The sequence below is a fragment of the Pteropus vampyrus genome, unplaced genomic scaffold (assembly GCF_000151845.1).
Source record: "Pteropus vampyrus isolate Shadow unplaced genomic scaffold, Pvam_2.0 Scaffold196, whole genome shotgun sequence".
Taxonomy (NCBI): Eukaryota; Metazoa; Chordata; class Mammalia; order Chiroptera; family Pteropodidae; genus Pteropus; species Pteropus vampyrus.
This window is the reverse complement of record NW_011888977.1, coordinates 1506084-1507878: the sequence shown is the minus strand read 5'-3', so window position 1 is coordinate 1507878 and position 1795 is coordinate 1506084. Positions and strand designations below refer to the sequence as shown.

Here is a 1795-nt window from a genome sequence, read left to right as displayed (position 1 = left end):
AGCAACTGGTCTTCCTAGGTGGTCTCCCATCCAAGTACTAATCATGCCCAACCCTGCTTAGCTTCCGAGATCAGACATCAAGCTTGTTCAGGGTGGCATGACCGCAGACCATGGATCATGGCACCACTGGGGTGCGAATGAATATTTTTTTACTATGGGTATGTTCTACTTTTGTAATTATAAAAAGGATATAATCAGAAAAACAAACCAATTGGTTATTTTATTTGCAGTTCTCCAGTGATCTCTTTGACCCAACGCAGGCACATCTCAGCAATGACAAGCTTAGGCATTCAGTCACTGTGGCATGTTACATATGCAGGCGGGAGGCAGAGGTCCCGGGAAAGACCTCTGTGGTTGGACTCACACGCAACATCCCTATTGACTGCCAGGGGTGTCAGCACTCACCATGGATGAGATGGAGTCCAGGAGGCTCACGACCTTCATCTCAATGTCGACCTCGCTAAAGCTCTTCAGCAGTTTCATAACCTCACTCACTGTCAGCCACTTACAATCCACGTTTTGAATGGAAACAATATAATCCCCTTCCTTGGCTCCTGCCAGCTACAAAAGTAAGATTTAAGTAAAGGTTAAGGTTCTGTTCATTCAATTTCAGTTTCCTGAATTTTCATTCAATTTCAATTTCCGTTTCCAAGCTCGTTAACAAAATAGATAACTGCACAAGTTTGCTTCAAGGAAGTAGAAATTAATCTTTTTCTCTTTGGGCCTGCAGCATCCATGAAAGGCCTTTTGCATAAAGGAACCCTAAAAACATTCACCCACAAATATTTGGGCGGCTTTCTTTGTATTTTACTAGTGCCTCACTGCCTGCAAAGTGCCAGTGAGTTTTGCTCCTAATCCAGAATGGCCCGCGCTTACCGCGGCAGAGCAGTAAGGATCCAGGAAGTGGACTTGAACTGGAGAGTTTCCTCTCAGAGTGAACCCCAAGTCCCCTTCTTCCGCAGTGAAGTGAATGCTTCGAGGAGGTGTCCATCTCTTGCTAGCCGAAAACACAGATAAAGGGCCCTTTGGAACAGAGAGAGCATCATTAGATCCGGCTGAGTTAGGCATTTGAAAACTAAAGGAAATATTGCCTTGTTGTTCTTGCAGATTTCACCTGGCTTTGCTCGGAGACTAATGACACCACTAGGGTAATACATGCTACAGCAGTCACACAAGGACACCATTTGCCATTTTCTCTAAAATAGCCCACATATTTTAAATAAAATTATCTTAATTAAAGTCTCTAAATAAATCTAAAATATCTAAAAATAGCCTTTTCCATACTTGCAACATGTAAAACCTATCCCTTTAAGGTTACTATGAAATAAGTATTTAACATACCAGCTTCTGGAAGAAATCCGTTGCTGTCACCTTGGAGAACTGTGGCAGTCTAATCTCAACCTCTCGCTCAGTTTTAGCTAGAAAAGATCATAAGGGAACACGTAAATGTTTCTGTAATTGAAAGTTATCTTTGAAAACTCAGGTCTAAGTCTTGTCTCTGAAGGGAAGAGGAATCAAACTTTTCATCTTCTGCTCACTTGTCCTTCTGTTTGGTTTAAACAAATAGTGTAGAAGATGGACTACTGGTCAACCCTCTGGCCCTGTGTGACCTGTACCTTCTGTTTGGGTACCTACTATGTGCCATACCCCACTGTAGGGCTGGGAAAGAGTAGTGACAATCAGACACATTCTCTGCCTTTGAGTAGCTTATTTCTATTGTAGTGGACTTCCTCTGGCACTCATATAACCCGACTGAGATGTAATCTATGTTTCAGGTGTGACTGTGACTGAAGTA

At 42.6% G+C, this 1795-nt stretch overlaps 1 protein-coding gene across 2 annotated transcripts in view; it reads right to left on the bottom strand.

Annotated features, from left to right (window-relative positions):
- Positions 1-1795, bottom strand: part of RHPN2 (rhophilin Rho GTPase binding protein 2) — a 53928-nt gene that overhangs the window by 6098 nt on the left and 46035 nt on the right. For both annotated transcript variants that reach the window (XM_011371854.2, XM_023537656.1), the window contains 2 exons: positions 877-1023; positions 406-561 (listed from right to left, as the gene is read on the bottom strand). In XM_011371854.2, coding sequence (XP_011370156.1) covers positions 406-561; positions 877-1023 — 303 coding nt within the window. The remainder of the gene's footprint in view (positions 1-405; positions 562-876; positions 1024-1795) is intronic.